Source organism: Sceloporus occidentalis, unplaced genomic scaffold (genome assembly GCF_023333645.1).
Source record: "Sceloporus occidentalis isolate IW3139 unplaced genomic scaffold, rSceOcc1.0.p SCAF_14, whole genome shotgun sequence".
Classification (NCBI taxonomy): Eukaryota; Metazoa; Chordata; class Lepidosauria; order Squamata; family Phrynosomatidae; genus Sceloporus; species Sceloporus occidentalis.
In genome coordinates, this window is record NW_028316994.1 from 16,710,077 (window position 1) to 16,734,906 (window position 24,830).

At 41.2% G+C, this 24,830-nt stretch overlaps 1 protein-coding gene across 4 annotated transcripts in view; it reads right to left on the reverse strand.

Moving 5' to 3' along the window:
* The window catches only part of GUCY2D (guanylate cyclase 2D, retinal), a 56,585-nt gene extending 32,247 nt beyond the window's left edge, over window positions 1–24,338 (reverse strand). For 3 of the 4 annotated variants that reach the window (XR_016271966.1, XM_089480293.1, XM_089480291.1), the window contains exons 1-2: window positions 24,007–24,097; window positions 409–1,335 (exon numbers count right to left, since the gene is read on the reverse strand). Coding sequence is in view for 3 of the 4 variants with exons in the window: in XM_089480293.1 (XP_089336419.1) it covers window positions 409–1,126 (718 nt within the window). In the remaining variant the exon portion in view is untranslated. The other variant, XM_089480292.1, reaches the window with a different exon arrangement.
* Window positions 24,339–24,830: the final 492 nt, after the last annotated feature.

The window sequence follows — 24,830 nt, forward strand, 5'->3', positions numbered from 1 at the left end:
TGCAGTGACAACTTAAAAACCTTTTGCTGTGAGCTTCTGTTCATCTGGTGTGCCTCATATTCAGCTATGTTCTTCCAGTGGGAGATAATATGGGAGGTGAAACATCAATCTTATGTTGGGCTCTTACATCTCACAGAATGGGGTCCAATTAAATTAAATAGTTTATCCCTAATATATATGGTAGCCATAGCCAATGCTTGTTAATTGGACCTAGTTCTATTATCCCACAGCTATACTAGACCTCTAACAAACAGCATTAATATCAGAATTTGGAGTGCCTTGTTGAACAACAGTTCCCAGAATCCTGGGACCATGGCCACACTGGCTGGGAGATTCTCAGAGTTGTTGTCCAACAAAGTGACTTTCCCATGCTCTGGTCACAAAAAATATCGTCTGTCCCCACCATACCTTTTACATCGTAGACCCTCTGTACCCTGCGAAGAGCATCCCGGGCCCCTTCGGGTTCATTTTCCATGGTGGTCACTATACTGACAGGGAGGCCAAAGTTACGCAACGAATCGGCCAGGCCTTCGCCTACTTCCACCCACAAGTCCTGCGCAGAGGTTATCACAGCGACATGAGCCCATCGGAAGTACTTGAGCACAGTGTAGAGAACAGCAGAGGCCTGTGGCAATGGCCGGGCAAAGGTGCCAAATCGCTCCACCTCGGCATCATCTGTCAAGCAAGACCAGGAGAAGATGGGTTTGTTCCAAGCTTTTCCTAACAAACCAGCTGCTTCGCAGGTTGCTGGGTTGACCGGACCTACAAATCCAGAAGCATAGCGTTCTGAGTTGATAAAGCCCACCATGGCCTTGGATGACTGGCACTCTTCACTGAGGAGGACATAATCGAACCAATATCCCTGGTTCAGTGTTGGGTCCTTATTGATGCGAGAAACTGCCAAGCTGGCAGCCGCATCAGGGTAGGCCCTGGCGTAGATAGAGTCACAGTTCCAAGGACCTATCACACCCACTTTGAAAGTAGTGGCTTGGATACAGCAGGGCAAACAAAGGAACAAGAGCCAGAGGAGAAGGGCCCGTCGACGAGGACGTCTGTAGCAGCCCCACCTGGGATGGTTGGAAAGACGAAGCAAGAAACTGTGGAAGTCAAACCGGGCTAGGATCATTTTGCTGCAGAGCCAGGGAATGGTCCAGTTGGGTATAAGGGACAAGGAAGAGAGGAAATGGGAGAAGGCACAGCTCACAGAGCCTTTATTTAGTTCCTCAGGGGCCAGGCCCAAAAGTCTTTGGTTGGAGTAGGTTCGTTTGCCGCCATCAACTCAGTCACGTTTCACCATGTATGGTCAGAAGAAAAGAGAGGATGCAGGGAATAAAGCTGGAAAATAAAGAAAAAGAAACATCAGAACAAATTATCTGGTGTTGACTCCATACAGCAGGTAAACAGTGGGCATAAGAAAGAGGTAGGCAAAGTACAACCCTCCAGCTGTTGTTGGTCAACAAGAGAAATATCAGAACCTCAGCTTCCAGCATTCCTGTTTGCTCACTATGCTATAGCACTGTGGATGGATACACTTTGCCCACCTTGGCATAAAAACACAAATGTTTCCTATTTTGCCTACTAGACAGAGTACCATCCAACATCTGTCCTTTGGCAAAACATTCTCTTATCACTGTCCAGAATACTTACATTGCTTCTATAAGTAGCCATTTTTATATTTGTAAAATTCACCTTGACCTCAGAGACAGCCATCTGGTGAGAATTTCTAAGAGAGGCAAAAAAAGAAAGAAAGAAAGAAAGAAAGAAAGAAAGAAAGCAAAATGCCTCCTAGTCCTTGATAATTCCATGCCCCTAGTTATCACTGCCTGTCCTGCTGAGAGCCATGCCCATTTATGTGCCATATAACATGGAGAAAAGCATTCACTATCAAACACACATAGGTCATGGTGGGAGAGGGCAACTGCTTTGGCTAAAGTCCATCCTATCCCATCAGCCTTGGCTGGTATTAGCCAAACCACTGCTCTGCTCATGCTCCAGCACCTTCGTAAATCTGCCCCCACCTTCCCTCAAATCCTAATCTTGCAGCTGAACTAAAACAGGCTTACCCTTTTGGCCTCAGCTGCCTGATCATATTAGGTGTGAATTGGCACGATGGCACTCCTGCACCCACGTGTTGTGAGCAGGTCACCTCTACCAATTCCTTCATGGGAGAAAAGGTGATGGGTACCACCTCAGCCAGGAATACCTTCACCCCCTTGGCTACCTTACCAATCAAAAACACTGCGCATTGACATTTTAGAGGAGGAAAACACATTTTTGTTTTGGTTTCATGTGCATGGCAAGGAAATGGAAGAAGGTAGAGGATACAGGAAACTAGAAACATCAACTGCATTTTATACTTAATATAACAGGTCACGGAAAATACAAGAAAAGTTCCTTTTAAATACAGTGGTACCCCGGGATACGAAATACCCAGGTTACGAAATTTCCGGGATACGAAAAAATCCCATAGGAAATAATTGTTCCGGGTTACGAATGTTTATTCGGGTTACGAAAAAAAATTTTGGTGCTTTTTTCGGCTTTTTCGCACGAAACGCGGCTTTTCCCCATTAGCGCCTATGGCGATCCGGCTTACGAAGGCTTTTCGGGTTACGAACGGCGCCCCGGAACGAATTAATTTCGTAACCCGGGGCACCACTGTATATTTAATATTTAAATATTTAATATTTTTAACCTAGATAACCAAGGATTCATCTGCACTGCAGAAATAATGCAGTTTCACACTGCTTTAACTGCTATGGACCTCTGATATTGACGTTTTGTGAGATATTTAACCTTGTCTGTGAGAGAGCTCTGGTATCACAACAACTGCAAATTTGAGGATTCCATAACATTGAGCCGTGGCAGTTAAAGTGGTGCCAACACTGCATTATTTTCTTGGTAGACCTATTGTGACAAGGTCTATCATGCATATGATGAACTGGGGTCAAAGCCATGAAGGTTCATGCTGCCAATCTCTTTCTTTTAATGGTCTCAAGGTACTACAAGATTCCTTTGCATACTGTTGGGCATGCTTTGATTGTGATTTCCTGCATGGCAGGGGATTGGACTTGATAGCCCTTGTGGTCTCTTCCAACTCTATGATTCTATGATTCTATTTCCGTAGTACAGATACAGTCTTAGCTGCAACGGTGAATGCACTGGTAACCTCCCAACCGGACTACCATAATGTGCTCTACGTGGGGCTGCCACTGAAGAAAACTCAGAAGTTGCAGCTAGTGCAAAATGAAGCGTCTCAATGGCTAACTGGAATATCATATTAACAGTATGTAATGCCACTCTTAAAATAATTGCACTTGCTGCCAATACATTTCTGGTCTTAATTCAAGGGGCTTGTGATGACATTTAAAGTCCTAAACAGCTTGAGACCTCGATACTTGAGGGAGTGCCATTCCCAATATGTGCCTGCCCAGGGATTAAGACCTGCTGTGGGGGGCTCCTCTGTGTCCCACCAGTGAAGTCAAAACACTGTGTCCATGGAAAATAGATGGGAAAGCGCCTTCTCAGCCATGGCCCCGAACTGTGGCTTGCTCTCCCCTGGAGTCCCAAAGGGCTGCAACACTTGTATTTATACTTTTTTTAAAAAATTAAAAATTAAAATCTGTTTTTAGCTCATTATATTGTTGAATACAGAGAACCAGTATGGTGTAGCGGTTTGGGCGTTGGACTACAACTCTGGAGACCAGGGTTCAAATCCCTGCTCAGCTATTGAAACCAGTTGGGTGACGTTGGGCAAGTCACACTCTCTCAGCTGCAGGGAAGGGCAAAGGGGAAACCCTCTCTGGACAAATCTTGCCAAGAAAACCTTGTGATAGTGTCCCTTTAGGGATGCCATAAGTCTAAAACAACTTGAAGTCACACAGTAACAATTGTTTAGTATGTTTTTAGCTTATTTCAACTATCTTACTGTTTTCAGCCTATTTCACCTTTTTAATGCTATTGCAAGCCGCTGGGTATAAATATTCTAACAAAAATATTCATTGTTGTTGTTGTTGTTGTGTGCTGGCAACCCTAAGGCAAACCTAACATGGAGTTTTCTTGGCAAGATTTACCGTATGCAGAGGGTTTGCCATTGGCTTCCCCTGAGGCTGAGAGCAGAGGATTTGCCAAAGGTCCACCCAGTGGGTTTTGTGGCCAAGCCAGGAATCGAACCCTGGTCTCCAGAGTTGCAGTCCAACACTCAAACAACTACACCATGCTGGCTCTGTATATTAATACCCCATGATAGGATTGCCTTAGGGTCACCATAAGTCAGAAATGGCTTAAAGGCACACAACAACAACAATTAAGGATTATCTGAAAACAACAGAAGTAATAGCATTTGTTACTGAAAGTTTAGAAATACAGCGACTATAACAATTATGTGTAAAAGTGGAGTCTTTCTCATCCTTTTAAAACATTTTAGAATTTTCAGTTTGGTTCTCTACGCATTGCTGCTCATGTACACACTTTGTGGGTGAAATAATCTATTTCCTCGCATGTGCATTAAATATTTCTCAATAAACAAATATTTAACTATTTGTTTTAATAGCTTCATTTAAAAGGTAAAATGCATCTCTTTGTATTACTGCTGCTAGTAGAAAACCCACAAACCCATGTCAGTTTTTAACAACCAAGTTCTGAAAGCCTAAGTATCCGAATTTAAAGTGTGAGAGAAGAACATGCAAGAAGGCATTCAAGGTGTAAAATCAAAATGCGGTTTTGGCTAGAAGGCGGGAACTTTTATTTTCTAGATAAAAACAGATCTTGTCTTTTGACATTCGTTTTCCAAAATTGTTTAGAAAGGGGTATATTAGAGGTACATGGAATCTGTTTCTACCTTTCTCATCGTCCCATTTAGGAGTAGCTGTTGTGTTAATATGCAGCATGAGAAGTATATCTATTTTCAATGGATAAAGGTTGAAAGGCTCATCTTTTCACACCTGTGGATCTAACCTATAAATACCTGTCTGGCAGGGCATTTATCAACTAACAGAAGCCTAAATACCTTCAAGGCACCAGAGCCTGTCTAATCTTTGAAGCTAAGCAGGGCCAGTCCTAGCTATGCTTGGATGGGAGGCCAGCAACAAATACCAGGTGTGCTGTAGGCTACATTTCAAAGGAAGGAACTGGTAAAACCACCTCTGAGTATTCCTTACCTAAGAAAATCCTATGAAATTCATGGGGAGACAGTCGACTTATGGCGCATACACATAGAAGACTAAAGCTCATCTTTTGACGTTTAAAAACAACATGGTGGTTTAAAAAGAAAACAAGCTAGCTGTTTCACTGGGTAAATGGTGCTGAACAAGGACACCTCAGTTAATTGTGTATAAATAGGACTGTTTCACATATAACACCAATGGAGGCCCCAATCTGGTCTCTGTTCTTGGTCACAAATTTCCATTTTGTAATTACTGTATAGCAATTACATCTTTCTTTCTGGACACTATTGGTTTCTCCTGCCACTCCGCATTAGGATTGGCACAATTTATTTGTATGATTATTCAAATATTTCTACCCCATCCTATTCAAAAGATCTACGGCAACATACAATTAACATCAATACTAACAATTTAAAACAATGAAAAATAATTTAAACAGACTAAGATCATATTAAATACATTATCAAGTTAAAACAGATTTAGAAGATCAGAGTTTAAAAATCTCATGCGCAGCACGGGAAGTAAATCCATGCAAAGCAAAGATTTTAATAAACAGCTATGTTCTTACTTGGTGCCTAAATGGAAACAAGAGAGAGCCAGAATGGCATAGTGATTTGAGTGTTGGACTAGGACTCTGGAGGCCAGGGTTCGAATACCAGCTTTGCCATGGAACCAAGTGGGGAAGTCATACTCTCTCAGCCTCAGAGGATGCCAATGGCAAACCCCCTCTGAAGAAACGTGCCAAGAAAACCTCATGAAAGGTTCACCTTAGGGTTGCCATTAGTCAGAAATGACTTGAAGGCACACAACAACAACAACAACAACAACAACAACAACAACAACAACATGGAACTAGTGTTGGTGCCAATCAGGCCTCTAAAGAGAGGGTGGTTGAAAATATTTATTGATCTATTCATTGATTCATTCATTTGTTCAATATTTTGCCTTTCTTCTGGACATACTTTGCCTCACATGAAGTTAAGAACAATGTACACTAAAAACCTATTTAGTACCAAAAAAATTAAGACTACATTACAACCGTTTGATACAGCATTACACAGCAAAAAGATTAAAAAATAATAATTAGTATTTGCTGCTGTTGTTGTGTGCCTTCAAGTCATGTGCAACTGACGGTGACCCTAAGACAAAGCCATCAGAGGGTTTTGTTGGCAAGATTTATTCAGGGGAGGTTTGCCTTGCCCTTTCGCTGAGGCTAAGAGAGCATGACTTGACCAAGTTCACCCAGTGGTTTTCATGGCCAAGTAAAGATTTGAAATCTGGGGTCCAAGAGTTCTGGTCAGACATTCAAATTCCTACACAGTGCTGCAGTGTACACCCCTAAAAAGTTCTTTTGCCCCAGTAACTGAAAGGCCAAATATCTGCCTAAATAAAAAGGTTTTTGGCTCATCATAGAATCACAAAATTGGAAAAGTCCAGTCCAACTCCTTTCTGCCATGCAGGAATACACCATTAAAGCACTCCTGACAAACAGCCATCCAACCTCTAAAAACATCCAAAGAAGGAGTCTTCATCACACTTCAAGGCAATGTCTTCTAATGTCAAAAAACCCCTTACTGTCAGGAAGTTTTTCCTAACACTTAGGTGGAAGATCTTTTCCTATAGCTTGAATCCAGGAGAGTAGACAAAGGGTCAACCAAGCCTCCCCTGGCAGGAAATTTCACAAGTTTGGGGCACCACTGAGAAGGCCTTCTCCCATGTCCTCACGCCATGTATTTGCTGCACTGGTGGGACAAACAGGAGGACCCAGGGTGACCAGACATCCTCCTTTTCCAGGACATGTCCTACATTTCAACCTTCTGTCCAGGAGGAGTTTCAATATGGTCTCTCTTTTGAGCATGACTAAAGAGCACGAATTTATATTTATATGTGTGTTTTTAGCTTTTCTTTTGTAATGCTCTACATTTTTCTTGAATGTCCTACATTTTACAGTGCCTTGTCCTCCTTTCAGTTATGACATCTGGTCACCTGGGAGGACCCTACTCCCAGCACATCTCAGTCTTTGAGCAGGAAAGGCACATCCCTCAATAATCAAGGTCCCAAGCTGTTTCAAGCATTAAACGTCATCATAATCTATGGAGTTTATCACATGAAGGAGAGTGGGAATTTATCCTGTGAATATGTGCAAAAATGCATAATTATGCAAAACAATTTCACATGATATTGAACAAAATGCTCCATTAAAGTGGTTGCAAAGAAGCATTAACGTGCATCTTTTTACTTCCAGGATTTTGGCAACAATGCATTTCCGATGTCACTTTATTTGCGCAATTGCTTGTGATAGTCATTCGCACAATTACTTGCTATTTTTGCTTTATTTGCAGGTTGCTTTACTCTCTCTTTAATGCTGAAATTAGTGCCAGTATGATAAACTCCTATGCAAATTCCATCGCCCAGTCTTTTTAGAGAAGTCATGCATGTTGCTGTCAGGGTCATTTGCAGGCACTTTGTTGCCGGAGGCAAAGGACCAGTTGGTGCTCCATCAGAACAGAAGCCAACTGGCCTCACCACTGAACCTTACTTCAGCACTAGGGAATGCAGGGCACCTTAGGGAGAAGTTGCCAAAGTATGGTCCTTGGGCCACATGTAAACCCCCAAAGCCGTTTCTGTGGCCCTTGAGCTCCCCCTTTTCTGCTCTTCTTAAAGGGTGGATGGTCCTTCCTAGACACCTCCACAAGCAGCAATTTAACTTTTAAGTAAGTTGCACATTTTTAATATTAAAAGGGCCATGGCTCAGTGCCCAAGAGATCTCCTGGTGCCACAACAAAGTTCAAATCTCATAATTCCATAGCACTGAGCCATGGCAGTTAAAGCAGTGTCAAAGTGCATTAATTCTGCAGTGTGGATGCAGCCCCAGAGGCCTGGGTGATCAACTAACGCAAACCTTCTCCAATAACAGGTAATTGCAAAAATGCTGGCAGTACGGTTTTAAAAGAGGACGAGAGATTGGGAAGACAAGCTAACATGCCCCTCTCTTTGTGGGAAATCAAACTTGAAAACTTGAACAGCTTTCATGAAGGAAGGTGATAAAAGAAGTTTGTCAAGTGCTAATTCTCTTTTATTTTTCCCTCCCTTGTATCAAACAGCTAAGGAAGAAATACAGAAATACAGCAGCAGACTGGTTTCAGGAACCACTTCAAACCCTTCTTGGTTAGAAGCACCTTCCAGTATCAAATGCAAAGATTTCCAGCTGTGGTATAATGCTTACTGCTGTTATCGTCGCTTGCTGTTTTGTAGGGTGGTAGATTATGGTTTTGAACTCAAAGCCAGGAATAGGAATAATACAGTCGGTTCTTCATATCCATGGATTCTACTGCATTCATTCCCCATTGAAAATAATCCCCCCCAAAATAAAATAAAAAATCCAAAATTCCAAAAAGCAAACCTCGATTTTTCCATTTTATGTAAGGGACACCATTTTACTATGTCATGGTACATAATGGGACTTAGACATCTGTGTATTTTGGTATAGACAAGGGGTCCTGGAACCAGATCCTAGCAAATACCAAGTAACCATCATCAACTAAATATAGTTTTATGCAGAATTCATCAGGGCTTAGCCCTGGATGCTTTAAGATTACATTAACTTTGGCAATGAGCAAAATATATTTTGCTCACCAGAAACAAGCAACAGCAAAAAAGGAGCATTTGGTTTTGGGGGTAGAGCTTTGCAGCTGGATGGTGGGACAACATGGTAGCCTCAAGCCCTCTCTGGTAGCTGTCATTTCTAAATAATGTAAAGGCAATGTTGTGGGTACTTATGTGCACACTTGTTTTTCCTCTGTTGGCTTTACTGAAGTATTTAATTAAACAAGGCCTCACAAGGACTGCTTTGCCTCAGGGCTCAGTGGAGGAAGAAGTGAACATGCCTCTGAACATTTGCAAAGTGTGGCTGCGTCCCCACAAACTACTAGCAACCCCTAACCATAAGAGTGAGCATGAAGACATGTTTGAGCTCCAGAATCTGTAGTTTGAAAGAAGAAACATGGAGTCCATAGCAACACTGAACATTTTACTTGAAAAATGAAGCACATGTGAACCGCCTCACACAATGCCATAGCAAAGATGTCTCCATTTCATCGAGCCCAGTCAAAATCAAATGAACCATGACTAACCGAGAACAAAAATTTTCATACACCCCACATATTAGGAAGAAAAACACATTGATGTAGCAGAGAGGATGCATCTAAAAATCATTTTCTCTCATGTTATTTATTGGATTAGATGGTAGGGCCATTGCAAGAAGAGCCCAGCTAAGCATGTTTATGGAGAGGAAGTGTTCATGAACGCATCAGATCAGAAAACAAACCTGGGGTCATTTGAGAGAAAGAAAGAGAGATTAATATTCTGGGATTGCCATTGACAGAGAGCTGGGATATAAATAAACGTATTATTATTATTATTATTATTATTATTATTATTATTATTATTATTGTCTGATCTATATTGACTGATATTATTGCTACCACTGCAATGGCCTTTTTGCAGAACAGGATTACTGACGGATGTGTTCCTCTTCTTTAATTCTCTAACACCACTGCAATGGTGGCTGATGGCTTTTCCTTCATTGTGAACTCTTATTCTATATTTTCATTAGACATAAACACAATCACAAAAATAGTTTATATGTATAGCTAAAACTAAGATATACAAATGACAACAATATCACATATTTCAATAAACCACTAACAAAAACAAACACTACTGACTCTCTCCTGATGGATATATTCCATACATATTCCACAATTTACTCTTTATTGTTTATTTAATTTCTATCCCACCTTTCTCCCTGAAGGGACCCAAGGCGACTCACAATAACAATTTTAAAAACATATTGCAATTAAAAAATAATAATTAGGCGACCCTAAGGCAAACCTATCATGGACATGTTTCTTCAGAGAGGGTTGCCTTGCCATCCTCTAAGGCTAAGAAAACGTAACTTGACCAAGGTCCCCAGTGGGTTTTCGTGGCTGAATGGGGATTCAAACCCTGCTCTCCAGAGTTTTAGTCCAGCACTCAAATCACTATGCAATCTGTTTAATTTACAAACCTAAAATTGATTCACATTCCATATATATCTGCAAATAAGTGGCCGCCTTGATTCCCTGCACTGGGAGGAAGGCAGGATATAAATAAACATAAACATAAACATAATAATAATAATAATAATAATAATACATTGCAATTCCCAATGTTTCTTAAAATTGATCGTTTCTCTTTGATCAGTGTTGTCAATTTGTCCATTTCAGCAAGTTCAATTGTTTTAATCAGACACTCTTCTTGTGTTGGAATAGCAGTGTCTCATCTTTGAGTCCATATTATTTTACCTTCGAGCATAAATTATTCTTGCTGCTGCATTCATACACTGTAAAGTCCTTCTGATATTATTCTAGGTTTGATCATCCAGCATCCCAAGCAATACACACACACACACACACACACACACACACACACACATATATATATGGATTCAGCTGTATCATAACTTTGAAAATATCTTCCAATACTGAATGTATTTAAGCCCAATATTTCTGTACTTCATCACAGGTCCACCACATACGGGGGGAAAAGCCTCAATCTTCTGTTCACATTTCCAACATTTATTTGAACTATTCTTATACAGAGTTTTTTTGTGGGTTTTTCAGGTTATATGGCCATGTTCTGGAAGAATTTAGCCCTAGAAATAAATTCTTCCAGAACACGGCTACACAGCCCAAAAAACCCACAAAAAACTATGGATGCCAACTGTGGAAGCCTTCGATTTCATATATTCTTATACATTTTCAATAACCTGTCTGGTGTTGAAAATTCTCCTTAAATTTTGAAAAGGGCATGATAATAAGTAAAATATTCAAAATTAATTTTTGTATGACTCCTGAACTTTATTTGCTGAACATGACAAATAACTTAACCAAAAAAGATTGAGAAGGATCACTGGAGACTGGTACTATATATATAATAAATAAATAATAAAAGTTTTATTTCTATCCCACCTTTCCAGGGATCAAGGCGGCATACAATAATGGGATATATCATCCCAATAACAAATAAAATACAATAACAGATAAAATACAATAAAAACAATTACAATATCAGGTTAAAAACAGCAATACACAATAGCATTTACAAGCATCCAAGCTAGCAATGGGGGAGGGGAACATAATAGGGCTATTGAGGGTAAGCCTGTTTGAACAAATACGTTTTCAGCCCTTTTTTAAATTGGGCTAGGGAGGGGGTCGAGCGGAGCTTGTTGGGGATCAAGTTCCAGAGCTTAGGGGCCGCTATTGAGAAGGCCCTTTGCGTGGTGACAGCTCATCTCACATCTGGAACTTTTAATAGATGTTTATCCCCAGATCTGAGAGTGCGGGGCGGATTATATGGAGAGAGGCGGTCCTCTAAGTACCCTGGGCCCAAGCCATTTAGGGCTTTATAGGTAACAACCAACACCTTGTATTGCGCCCGGAAGCGAATAGGCAGCCAATGGAGATCTTCAAGTACCGGTGTTATGTGGCTAGCCCTGGAAGATCCAGTGACCAGCCTTGCTGCCATGTTCTGAACCAACTGAAGCTTCCGGGTATGGTACAAGGGTTGCCCCATGTAGAGCGCGTTGCAGAAATCCAAACGAGAGGTTACCAGAGCATGTACTACAGTTTCAAGGTCCCCCCGGCCCAGGTAGTGTCGCAGCTGGCGTATCAACCGAAGCTGATAGCAGGTACTCCTGACCGTCGCATCCACCTGAGATGTAAGGTGGAGCGACGAGTCCAAGAGCACCCCCAGACTGCGAACAGAGTCCTTCAGGGGAAGCGTGACCCCGTCAAGGACAGGTGGACAAACCTCCAAACCTGGACCTGGGGAACCTATCACAAGTACTTCCGTTTTCTCTGGATTCAGCCTGAGTCTGTTTTCCCTCATCCAGCCCATTACTGACTCCAGACAGGCATCTAGAGGAGAGATGCCATCCCTGGTCACTGCATCAGTCGGAGACACAGAGAAGACTATTTGGGTGTCATCAGCGTACTGATAACACCGCGCCCCGTGCCTCCGGATGATCTCTCCCAGCGGTTTCATGTAAATGTTAAATAGCATGGGAGACAGAATGGCTCCTTGAGGGACACCAGATGTAAGTGCCCTCTTATCAGAGCACACGTCTCCCAGCTGCACCATCTGGAACCTTCCTGAGAGGTAGGATCGGAACCACTGGAGCGCAGTGCCCCCGATAACCAACTCCCTCAGGCGCTCCAGAAGGATACCATGGTCAATGGTATCGAAAGCCGCTGAGATGTCCAAGAGCACCAACAGGGACACGCTACCCCTGTCTATGCCCAGACGGAGATCATCAACCATATATGATAACCTCAGCTAGGATAATCTGGGCAAAGTATTGGAAATCTGAAAATGTACCACCAATTAATGAATGGCTACTGAAATTAGTTGAAATGTGTGAAATGGACAAATTAACTGCTAGATTAAATAATAAAGACTTGAATATTATTGAAAAAAGAATGGAACCCCATTGTAGAACTTTGCAAAAAGAAATGGGAAACTTAAACAAATGAAAATGTAAGGAAAGATTTACAATTAAGAGCTGCACTAAACAGATTTCAAACTGTTGAGATAATGAAAAATTAGAAGAATCAAAAGTTGTGAATATAGAGCTAAAGAAATGTTCCATGAAAGTAGATATAATCACAATTTAGAAGTAGTTGTGGTGCAAGTAGAGGTGGAAGCGTCTTGATTTTTCACATACTGTTAATTCTAGATATGTATACATATTTTATATGTTGTGGAAAATATAAAGCTGTCAATTTGAATCTGTATAGATTAGTTTTATTAATATGGATATATAGATATATATAAAAACTGAAAGGGGCAGAGTATTTCTTTTTTTCTAGAGGATCTGTTTTCTAATTTGTTTTCTAGCAGTTCTCTCAGAGAAGCAAAAATGTGGTTTATCATCCTTCCGACCTGGAGTAGCCCCCATCAGTAAATCTGTTCCAGGCCTTTATCCAGACCTTAAAGGAACTATCTGATATGTAGAATTTGGTCCACAAAACTGGTTTAGCATCTTGGAAGATTTCTTCATAGATCAAATTAAAACCCAGAGCAAATTCATGACTGGGAACCAGCAGCCACCATAATAAACCCTCCCATAATATCAAGGGATGACAAACCATTAAATCACTCAGCACTTAAAACCAGACTGTTTAAAACTAATTAAAGATTATTTAAAATAATGCCAACCAGAGAACATGTGAAAATTTGATGAAACCGGTTACAGAATATAATGGAGTCAATATACTTGTGTCAATGCTGGGGCCAGAATGACCCCAGCGTCAACACTAGTATATTCCATAACTTCCATCCAATGTCTCCCTTTTGTATACAAAACTGAATCCTGAAGGGAGTAGAAGCAAAAGGCTTGGTAAAACAAGAGGCCTCGGACCATTTAAACTGTTTAAATCACCTTAGTGTCCCAGTTGTAAAACTCAAATCCCCTTATTCTGCCTCTTTCTCGGTGGAGAACTGACATCTCTCCAACTTTAAATAGTGTCAAAGGAGCTGAATTTTGTTTTTGAGAGGCAAACGCTCAGCATTTGGAAAATCAGCTTTCCAAACCCAACCAGCAAAAAAGTATGCAAAACATTCCTGGTCTACAATATTTCATTTTAGATCAAATAAACAGGGAAAAGCTATGGAGTGACAGGTGAATAGTATTCCTCAGTTGGGAAAAAAAGTTTGAGATTTGGGGGACTACAACTCCCAGAATGCCCAAGCTGTTATCATCATCATCATCACCATTTGAGTCTCTTCTATCCGGAATAACAAAATCCAAAATATTCCAAAAACCCAAACTTCTTTCATGGATGGCTGAGAAAGTGACACCTTCGCTTTATAATGGTTCAGTGTACACAAACTTTGCTTCATGCACAAAATTATTGAAAATGTTGTTTATAAAATGACCTTCAGGCTTTGTGTGTAAAAGGTGCAGATGACACATAAATGGATTTCATGTTTAGACTTGGCTCCCATCTCTCAGGTCCAAAACAAACTACAGAAATAATCCAGTTTGAGATCGCTTCAACTGTCCTGGTTCAGTGCTAGAGAATCCTGGAAATGGTAGTTTTGTGAGACTATTATTATTATTATTATTATTCCCCACCTTCCTCCCAGTACAGGGACTCAGGGTGGCTTACAAATCTAAAACATTCCAGGTTAAAACAATATAAATATACAAAATACAAGTTTAAAAAACAATTAAATGATACAAGCAATTAAAAACATTACATTACTAAAATGTAAAACTCTATGTATGAAGCAAAAGAAAAGTCTTCTCTTTCAGACAGCTCTGGTGCCACAATAAACTACAGTTCCCCGGATTCCTTAGCACTGAGCCAGGGCAGTTAAAGTGGTTTCAAACTGGATTATTTCAGCAATGTGTTTTGGACCGTGGTCCAAAAAAGTGACTTTCCCAAGCTTTGGTGTTCCTCATGGTAGCCCATGGTTAAGGAGGTCCTCAGTAATGGCCGCTTGCTGGAGCAAATCCTTCCCGCCATGCTGCCCATGAGGACAGGACAGTCCAAGGCAATGACCGCTAGGGACCTGGGACAGAGTCTTTTTAGCAGCTGCTCCTAGGCCTGGAATTTCCTTCCTAGGAAGACTAGAAAGATGTCCTCCTTGCTGTCCTTCTCTCGGCAAGCAAAGGCATTTCTACTCCAACAGGATTTCAGGATGAGATCATTTCGAAAGAAAAGGCTCTTAATAGAGTTGTTGTTGTTCTGTGCCTTCAAGTCATGTCCAATTTACCGGCGGCCCTAAGGCCATTGTCATAGAATCATTGAACTGGAAGAGACCGTGGGGTTTTCTGGGGTTGAGAGCGTGCAATTCACCCAAGGTGTGATTCACTTCCATGGGCAAGTGGGCAATCGAACCCTGATCCCCAGAGCTGTAGTCCAATGCTCAAAACACTACCCCATGCTGGCTCTTTTCTTAATAAGGTCCTGTATTGTCTTCAACTGTTTTTCTTCTAAGAGAGGTTGTATAGCACTTTTCTTCTCTTTATTGATTGTTCTAGACTGCTTATGACAATATTGATTGGTGAACCAGTTGATTTACTGCTATTGATTGGCAACTGGACTGCTTTGAATGCTATTGATTGGTGAATTATGCTGCAGCAATAACGTTTTTGATGGTTCTATCTACAGTGTATTTTTGTTTTCACTGATAAGCTTCCTGGAGTCCTGGTTTTGGGGACCATTTGGGATATAGATAAAGTGGTTGAAGATTATACTCCTACAAGGAGGAGCTACTTGTAGTCTTCCAACAAGGGGCATTGCAGGAGGGAAAGGGTGTACAAGACAGTGCCACAGAGGTGGCCAAACTTCCCAAAAGGGTTGTCCATTGACCCACAGGCCAAGAGGGCTGCTAGGGTTCAAGGAGTCTCCACCACTGAATGCAGCCACTGAACGTATGACACTCCTGCATGACTCAATTAGCTTCAACAGCAAACTTATATCTATATCTTTGAATGCAAGTATTTCTAATATTTTCAGTGCTGTTTTTATATTTGTAAAGGGCTCTGGTGGCATTGTCAACTGGGCACAATACAGATATTTTAAGCAAGCAAACTGCAGATGGCCAGAAACATCTGAAAGGAAGCATTAATCCTGCCTTTTCTCAGATATTCGAGGGACTGTCTCTTCCAAGATGAGGCTTGCTAAGAGCATTACCTAAAAACAAAGGACACATATTTCTTGCCTCGCAACTACTGTTTGCTCTAAAGCATTTATGAGCAGTTAACTAACCAGTCAGCCAAATAAGATTGCTTTAAATTAGATGATGGCCCTTAGGTTTTGTTTTTTTTAAAAAAAGAAAGGCCAGTCACATTTTTCAAATTTTGTAGAATTACTATGTTGTATAGAAAACATATCCAAGGTAGTCAAGCTGGACCATACAGCCAAGTACAATAACATCCAAAATCCACAAAACAGTGAGGCACTTATGGGACCAGCTGAAATGCACAAAATATATGATGCAAGCTTTCAAAGCTCCACTGGCTACTTCATCAGGCAAAGGTGTTAAAAATCCTAAAGGACTTCCACTCCCAGAAGCCTCAGTCATGTTGGCCAATAGTCTGGTATTCTGGGAGCTGAAGTCCAAAATCTCTTAAAGGGCGCAGTTAGGGGAACACTGGTCTAGAATAAGAGGAATTGTTCCATGCCAAAAACTGATGATAATTAAACCCCATTCTTCTTTTTTAAGATCCCTCATAGGTGGGAAATTCCCAGTGCTTCCTAAATACCCCAAAAGTCTCAGATCCTGTCTGATCTTTAAAACTAAGCAGGGTCAGGCTTGGTTAGTACTTGAATGGGAGACCACCAATGAATACCAGGTGCTCTAGGTGATACTTCATAGGCAAAACCACCAATGAGTATTCCTTGCCTGTAAGAAAATCCTCTAGAATTCATAGGGTCACCATAAGTCAACAGGCAACTCGAAGGCACACACACTTGTTGCAGTAAGTGTCAGACAGACCAGTGCCTTTTAAGCTATCCGACGTGGGGATTGGCATGGTCCATCCCCACCACCGCCACCACCATTCCATGTGCTAAGGGCCCACATTGTGTTTGTGATCACAACTGTTTCTTGCTTTCCTGGAAAGAGTCTGTTAATTAAAACTTTCCAATCTGTAGTGGATTGGCAAGGAGAGAGGATGCATTCTCTCACTCTAGCACTAGAGGGAACATTTTACTCAGGTCTTTTAAAAGAACGCAAAACGGTAACTACAGGCGCACAAACCATGCGGAGCAACCCTAGCTTTTAGCAGTGGAATGGAGGTCTTAACAGAGCCATTAAGAAATGGAAAGGAAAGTGGTCCAATGCTGGCATGACAACTATTCTGGGAGTGGGCTAGGGCTTGCTGTTTTCTAGGGCATTTCTTGGGCACATTTGGTCCCTTTCAAGTTCTAAAACTATCATCAAATAGTAAAACTACCTCTGAATCTTTGGTGGAAGATTTTAAACTGAAGTTAGATGAACAGTTGCCAGGGAAGTTTTGGTTATGGATTCCTGTACTAGCAAGCATTTAAGTAGGTGATCTTTTACTCAAATATAATATAAATTTCAAAAGCAAACCTTGCTTTTGCCATTCTGTACATGAGACACCATTTCACTATGCCATTGTATTTAATGGGACTTTAGCACACAAGGGTTTTGGTATCCACAGGGGGTCCTGGAACCAAACTCCAGCAGGTAACAAGGGGGCCCTGTACCTCCTTTCTACTCTAAATGCATTGTTGTTCAGCTCAAGACTGGATGAAGGTGCTTCAGATACCTTGAGAATCCAGGACCAGCATATACCGAAGAAAGACAAAGGTGAATAATCTCACACAGCAAAACAAATAAACAAAACCCCAAACTCAAAACACTGTAATTACACATACAAAGTAGTACAATTGAATTCTGCATCCATGGATTCAACCATCCATGACATGAAAATATCCCCCCCCCCCGACACACACACACACACACACACAAATCCAAAAAGCAAACCTTCATTTTGCCATTTTATATAAGGGACATCATTTTACTACGCTGTTACAGATAATGAGAAATGAGCATCCACAGATTTTGATATTCACAGAAGGTCTTGGTACCAAACCACAGCAGATCCCAAGGGCCCACTATACAGCAAAGAGAAGAACTTCATTCAACCCTCGCTGGAATATGCTATTATCCTATTACTTATTTATTTTCATTTATCTCTTGCCTTTCTCCCAATACAGCACCCAAGAGACCTCACAATATGAGTTTAAACAAAATATAATTAAAACAATGGATACTGCAAATGCTTTTTAATTAAAGAATTATATTTAAAAACATTAATTTAATTTTTTAAAGGGCATTATGTCATTATAATAATAACCATCATGCATCTGAAGAAAGAGACTCAAGCCTACAAAAGCTCATGCTACCAGCTTCTTCCTTTTTATTAATCTCAAAGGTGCAACAAGATCCCTTTGTATATCATCAACATAATATATCTTGCACCAAATGCACTTCTGCAGCTGACAGTTAAAAGCCAAGATAAATAGAAAGGCCTGGGTAAATAAGAAATGTTTTTGCCTGCTGCTGGAAAGAGAGCAGCGAGGGAATCAACATTCACATTCTGAGGGCAGCCACCAAAAAGACTTTCTCGCACATCTTCACCAAACTTGTCTGTGATCATGGTGGAACTGGGAAAAAGCCCTCCCCTGAAGATCATAAAACTCTGGAAGGCTTATGCTGAAAGATAATGGTCTTTCATACAGTCTGACCCAAGCCATTTCTTATGTACAGGGAACTGTTTGGGACAGCCCTCTTGTATGTAATTCTCACCCGCTGCTGAATTGGTTTAAGTGCAGGAAAGACTTTAACACTCGATTTCTACTGTTTTAAAAAAAACAAGACCAGAAGAAGGCTACAGACAGACAATACAAATGGGACATCCACAAAACAAGAACAGTGTAGACATAAAAAGATCAATCTTCACACTGACACAACAGAGAGAAATAATAAAATCCCCGTTCATCTGCATTTTTAATCCAAGGGAAGACAAATGTACAGCCCTGGGCTATTTTGTGCAATTTGAGCCTTCCGTTCTCTCTGGACCACCACTTTTCTAGGTGTGCGTGTGTGTGTGTGAGAGAGAGAGAGTTGCCTCTTTTGGAAGCCTCCAGAACATGAATTGGAAAAGACTGCAAGGCCAACCCTGCATGATTTAAAATTCTTTTAAAGGTGTTTTTCAAAAGCAGAGTTGGACTCCTCTGGCCATTTCTGGATCCGGAGGGTTTTAAGCAGTGAATGAAGTCTCTGAACAGTCCCAAAATATTGTGCCGCCCAATCCTGCCACAATTGTCCACTCCTGGTTTAGTCCAAACAAAATCAGAAAAGTTTAATATCCAAAGAGCCCTAGATACAATGGCCTTATCTGGGGAACAAAACCAACTAGTAATATTATCCTGAATATATTATTCTGATCCAACCTACAGTCTTTATAATCTGATTAAAGTTTAAGAAATCAGGCAGCAAAAGGAAGGAAGGGAGATTTTTTCTTTCTTTCAAGATGCCCAGCTTGCATTTGGCATTCATGGTGTTAAGGATTTTGGATCCCCCTGGACCTAGCTAACTGGTACCTGTTAACCAAGACCCACTTTACATTCAAAGAGCGTCTGACCCACCTTCTAAGTGTGCTTGGATGCATGGGAATCCTTTCAGGGAGATTTAAGGACTTAATCCCCTCCCTTTAGACCTTATTTCACCCAGAACCATTATACTGGTGACACCAAAATAAATCCCCCCTCTTTGTGAAAACCCTCCCCATCCCATCCCACATAGTTGGGCACAGCACACAAAGCCTGAAATGCTGTGTACAATCTCGGTTTTCTGACCTAATAATAACAGTAAGCAGAAATCAAGGGTTCTGCATACCAACCTAAACTATGTGTGCCTTTCTTTGTCGGTTTCTACACTCAAATAAAAAGCCCAGAGAGGGTAGGCCAATGCCATCAGGCCTATCCTTAAGATACAGATCCCTCTATCTGTCCATCTGCCTTGGTCCAGGACTCAGAGGGAGAGAAGAATACTGGACCTGATCCCCTTCCCCTCAACCATTCCCTTCTCCTTCTGTGTCGTGTCTTAGATTGTAAGCATGAAGGCAGGGAACTGTCTAATTAAATGATTTTATGTACAGTGCTGTGTAAATTTACAGCGCTATATAAATAAAGCTTAATAATAATAATAACAACAACAACAATAACAACAAAGAAAACCCCAAATTCAGGAAACAAAGTGATTGTCACCATTGCAGTTTTCCAGTTGTATCCATTTCCACACAAACCCAACATACAAGAGTGTTTATGTATTTTTTTCAATGTAGAGTATAGCATGTAAATGTGAGAACATTCTTTCTAGAATGTAGGAAGAAACTGTATTCTTATTTCCAAAACACACATTTAAACATTTTTGTACTAGGCATTGCAGCTCACCTCATGGAGTTTTCTGTGGCTTGTACACTGTGATATTGTGTGTCCTTTGCACATGGTTTTGATTCCTGTTACCTATACAGAAGGTGATGCCTTTGACAATAAAGCACACAGCAGAGACATTTCATTACTCTCCTTCTCTTATAGGAGTTGTCGGTGATCATGGTGGCGCTATGGCCTTCCAACTCCAGGCATCTTGGAATAAATCTTGCCAAGAAAACCTTATGATAGGTGGAACGAACTTGAAGACATGTAAAATCATCACCATAATCATGGCAAATTCCAGAAATCTACCCTCTCTTCCCCAAACTTACAAGTTTTTGGCTGAATGAGTGCAAAGTGTTACATCATTGCACATAGAAATAGCAATATGACTCTTGTCTCCAGCATTCACTCACTACAATAGCAATCAACAACAGTTGATTCCTTCCACTCAGAACCTCAGGAAAGATTTCTCTGCTAACACTGTGAGGCAGTGAATGGTTGAACTGAAGTGCTAGCAAAGGAGGAAACAAGATGAACATGAAAGTTTTAAGTGAACGTGCTGAGTTTATATTCTGCTTTGCAGTAAAATATAAACTGCAACATAAAATCAAGGAGATTAGCTTGTTCAAAAGAAGATTTTTACTACCAAACACAGGTCAATTCTAATAGATTTAAGATGATCCAAGTTACTAGGACACTCTTTGCTTGATGGTTGATCTAAAATACAGAGATGGCAGAAAGGCAATATGGCTAGTGGAGTAGCTGGGTAATAGGTTGAGATATATGTTGAAAAACAAATAAATTACAAGAAATTGGAGGACTAGCTAATTCACAAGGCCAGCAGTTTTTAACAACTGAAAGAGGCTGTGCAGCGTCTAAGAGACCTCTCTTACCAGCTGGATTTCTCATTACTCCAATGAGGACATAAATTAAGTCTGTCAGAATCAGACATTCGGAATTAAAAGAAGTAAAATCAATGATCAAAACAGAGAGGCAAACAGTGTAAAAAAACAGGGGCAAACATACATATTGGATATTTTGGGGTGGTGATTGTCCTTAGATGAAGTTGATTCATAGAACAACTTATTTATATATCATACACATTTATATACCACTAAATATAAAACTATCATACAGTGGAATGCAATATAAAGCCTACAGAGATAAAATACAGCATCCCCTAAAATCTAATTGATAAAACTAATGTACAAAGATGAACTCACTTCAGGGAAAGGCTGAATGAAAGAATGCATCTTAAACATATGACTAAAAGTCAAAACTATAGGTGCTGGGGAGAGAATCCCATAAGGTAAGAGCCCCAACACTGACACAGATCTGTTCTTGGTAACCAATTAAGTGAACTTTTGTCGTAATGATTAAGATGATCAAAAAATTCTTGAGACTGGATGTATGGCAAACAATGAGTCATTGGAAGAACAGATACCAAGAGGCCAGTGTACATGCTGACATTCAACGTGACTGAGAAAAGCAAATGTAGGAAGTCCAGTAGGTTATGGGATTGCCACAATGGTCCCAAAGAATGGAAGAGACAGCACCATGTTACTGCTTCTTATATCTGCACAGAGTGCTTGGGATAAGTAGGCTGAGAGATGAAGAAGATATCTGATGATATAAAACAGTAGAAGAGAGACATACATCAAGAGAGAAGCATAGAGGGAACCTGGATGATTAACAACTTTGAACATTCAATGAGAAGCAAGATGGAGTATCATGATCCCTAACCATTTAGGGGGTTAAATGTCATCACAAGCCCCCTGAATTCAGGCCGGAAACATATTGGCAGGCAGTGCAATTTTTATTACTGTTTTACATTAGTCATGAGTGGAACGATTGTTAAGAATGGGAAGATTTTTTTAACAGGGAAATAATTATTGAATATATAGTGACTTACACATTCTGTTTTTAAAAAAGTCATCAGTGGAATGAATGATTGTAGGAATGGGAAGAATTTTTATAGGAAGAGAATTAATGAAGGAACAGTGGATTACATTTGGTTATATACTAGCCATGAGTGGAATGATTGTAGGAATGGGAAGAATTTTTTAATAGCAAAAGAATAAATGAACAGTTAATTACATCCTGTTATGTTATGGGTTGGCTCTTTCTTTTGTGACAAGGAAACATACCAAACCACACCTAAAAATTGGTGTTTTTTGTAATAGAGGTCAAAAGCTAATCTGGATGGGACTTGTGGGGCTCTACAGTACATAGCTAAAGAGGTCTCTTCTAATCTTCTTCAACATCTTCAGGGGGATGTAATTTCTCACTATTTTTTGTCTTGACAGAAGCAACAAATGATTTTAGCATTAAGTAACTTCTATTAGGGACCCATCTGCACTCATAGAGGGTTTATGAGTTGTATAACTAGTGTCCAGAGGATACTACTCCACTTACAATTGGAGGTAGTACATGTAAAGTTAGACCATTCTCTCTACACAGAAAACAAGAGTTTACACAGAAGACTGCAGTAGACCTTCTCCCCAATGTCCTGCTCCCTCTTATTTGTGTATATACATGTATATGAAGGGGAGGGTTTGCGGGGGAAGAAGGAACATGGAAGGGTACAAGAACCAAAACTTTTTTGGACTACAACTGTTGTTGCTGTGTGCCTTCAAGTCATTTCCAACACTCAGGTGAACCTATCATGGGGTTTTCTTGGCAAGATTTGTTCAGACGAGGTTTGCCATTGCCTTCCCTGAGACTGAGATAGTGTGACTTGGCAAGGGTCACCTAGTGGGCTTCCATGGCCAAGTGGGGATTGAACCTTGGTCTCCAGAATCCTAGTCCAACACTCAAACCATTAAGGTATGCATCTCATGCCCAATGAGCTCTTAACTGGCAATGCCCAGTTTCTCTGCCCTTGCATGTTAATTTACCTCCATGCTCCTCCCTGCTTCTGGATCATTCCCAGAAAATGGACACACAGGCGAAGAGGAGGAGGAGAGGCGACCAGTGTTGCTGCTTAACCCTGAACCTCCCAGAACTTAAGAGCTATAAATCTCTTACACAACTGCCACCACTCCCCGCCTCAAAAAGGTTCTTGCTTGAAGCTCAGACAGGTGCACGGGTTGGCTTAATCCCTTCCCCACTTCTCTCACCACAACAGTGCCAAGAAGATACTGGGGAAGGTGAGGAAAGGAGGGGAATCAAGCAGAATCATTAGAAGAGTCTAGCACCATTGCTTGGGGGGGGGGGGGGATGTCCAACTTTGCATACTGTCTTACTCAGACACTAAGACACACAGAAGTCACCACCAGGCAGATTATTTCTCCTCTTGCTGAGAAAGTACTAAATACAATGCGTAACATCATCCCAATTATCCCTCCTAATTACTCCCATTTCTATCCCAACATTACCAGCATCTCCAGTCAACATCACAGGATCCACAAAATAATTACATCTCTTCTCATTATTCCTAAAGTCTTCATCTCCAGTGATCTCCCCAGCACATGCACACACCATTTTTCCTCACACCATCACAGTTGGAATATTGAGTCCATGTGGCTACAAGGACGAGAAAAAGTCTGGACAAATGGCTAATGCCAGTCAAGAAAAAGAAGGAAGTGCAGCCGCCGGGTTCCCGATTCCCTTTGACCAAACTCTTACCCAGGTCATGGTAGAAGAAATCTAAAACAAGTCCTTTTTTCCCTCCAAGCTATCTTTCTGGTTTCTTTAACCAACTAGTCCAAAACTGGGGGTCTGAACCACAGAAAGTTATGAGTTCACCATTCCTTTGCAGCTACAGTACAGTTCAGTGATAGACAGCCACATTTGCTAAGTTACAGACGCCACTCTCTTACCAAGATCTGCTCCACAACTACTTTCAGTGGTTGCTCCCAAAAATATTCCAAGTTGCTAAATCCAGAGGAACAGTTGTTGGAAAACAAAACCAGAAACCCACCAGAAGAGAGACGACGACACTCCAACAAAAGCCAAAGACCAAAGATCAGTCCCTGCATCCATCAGCCATTGAGGGCAAGTGGCTTGGAGAAATGAGAGAAGGGTTTGCCCAGCACCACAGAGCTCCTTCCTTCCCCCCCAGAAATTCCCTGCAGGACACAGGGAACAGGGGGCACTGGTGGCCACTGGGTACAGGGTCCCCCTCGGATCCAAGAGCAGCACACTGGAGCTGTAGACTTGGGCGCTTGTGAGATGTCAGGCTGGTGCTGGTGGGGGGGGGGGGGGATCAGGAAAGGGGTGTTGTTTTTTTAAACCCATAATCCATGTTCGCTGTCTCGTAACAGCTAATCAGATTAGGACTTTGTGCGGGAGGAGGAAGAAGAGAAGTGGAGGTGGGATGGAGTGATGGGGTGGCAGGGGAGGTAAGGCAGCCACGTGTCCAGGGGACCAGGGGCTTTGTGGTTTGTAGCCTGGAGAGTCCAGATATGGCAAGGGCACTGATATGAGATGCAGAGGCAGTACAAAGCAAAGGGGAGTGGACAACAAGTGTGAAGTTGGGAGTGAATGAGTGACAAGGGATGGGGTGCTGAGGTATGGCTGGGTCAATTTGAGGAAGGCAAAAAGGCTGGCAGAAAGACTGAGATGGAATGGAACCATAAAGGAAGCGCATTGGAAACCAGGTACATTAAAAAAAACACATTCAAATGAATACTTCTTGCTTTCT